Source organism: Habropoda laboriosa, unplaced genomic scaffold (genome assembly GCF_001263275.1).
Source record: "Habropoda laboriosa isolate 0110345459 unplaced genomic scaffold, ASM126327v1 scaffold572, whole genome shotgun sequence".
In the NCBI taxonomy this organism is placed as follows: domain Eukaryota; kingdom Metazoa; phylum Arthropoda; class Insecta; order Hymenoptera; family Apidae; genus Habropoda; species Habropoda laboriosa.
The window spans coordinates 114,053-115,290 of NW_017100701.1; the positions used below are offsets into that span (position 1 = coordinate 114,053).

Genomic DNA, 1,238 nt, shown 5'->3' on the forward strand with positions numbered 1-1,238 from the left:
AAATGTTTCCAAATAAAGTCCCACTTTTCAATATCCTTCAAATAAAATACTATTTTTAAATACTACTGTAAGCACTCTTTATTAAGATTAAGAATCACAAGAGACGAACTATTTTAGTTTCATAGTTATACGCATGATTTCAAATAAAGTAAACTATTCACTATTTGATAGAATATTTTATCTAACTTTGGGCAATCGAGGCGATAATCAATAGTGTTTCTTGAATTTCTAGAGAATTACACGAATTTCTAGAACTCCTGTAACGCAACAAGTGAGAAAAAAAGTGAGAAAAATCACGAGAATTAATGTGCAGTGAAAAAAAGTTTCGGTACACCTCGTTAGAATTTATTTAGCGTTACATAACTTTAACAGAGATTACAGTAAATAAATAATATTTACGTTATTTTATTCAGAAACGTAACATTTGCTATTACTACAAAGAAAAATGATTTGCCTGTGAATTTCACGATTTATTCAGTGAATTACTTGGAAGCAATGTATCCTTATCTATAGTTGTTTACAAATTATGTAACACGTATCAAGATGATAAAGATAGCTAGCAATATTTTTCTATGTATGTGAATTATTTTTTAGTTTCTTCATATTAAAAAGAATTATTTTGTAATTTTTTTAAAATAAATAAATTATCGCTTCGTAGGAATTCTTCTATTTTTACTAGGAAAATTTTATTGGGACGAAAGGGTTAAGTTCTAACTACACAGAGAAAAGGTTTCAATATCTTTCATTTTATTTTCCATTCTTAAAACTGATTCGTTTAATTATAAGTATCGTAGAATTTGTGTCACTTGTTTGATCGAGGATATACATACATTACTCTTGGCCTAAATTTCTTAAGTCATTTACCAGCTGATGGAACCGCCCCCTAACGTGTTCAAAACCACATCGAGCGAAGATGTTCGCTGCCAAGCATTCGTCATCGTTGACGGCTGTACAGAAGATAATAAAAATATTCAAAATATGAGAAAGAAATATTTTCAAAACAATCTATATCTGTCAATTCAAAAGGAAGCTCGCGGTCGCGACTGTTACCCGCCAAATTAATCTTAGGTAACTAGTTCAAATTTGTTTTGTTGATACGTAGCAAAACGTAGAGTGCGTCACGAAACGATTGACAACTTGTTTGAAAACTCGAGTATTCGATCGCGACTCGAAGTGTACTTGTGTCTCCTCGAACGGCTGGAGATCTAATGGTGTTCGCTCGATAGAACCTTTTCTGA

At 31.4% G+C, this 1,238-nt stretch overlaps 1 protein-coding gene across 1 annotated transcript in view; it reads right to left on the minus strand.

Annotated features, from left to right (window-relative positions):
- Positions 1-769: 769 nt before the first annotated feature.
- Positions 770-1,238, minus strand: part of LOC108576963 — a 2,434-nt gene continuing 1,965 nt past the window's right edge. Inside the window, exon 3 of the mRNA XM_017940040.1 lies at positions 770-947. Coding sequence (XP_017795529.1) covers positions 832-947 — 116 coding nt within the window. The 3' untranslated portion in view covers positions 770-831. The remainder of the gene's footprint in view (positions 948-1,238) is intronic.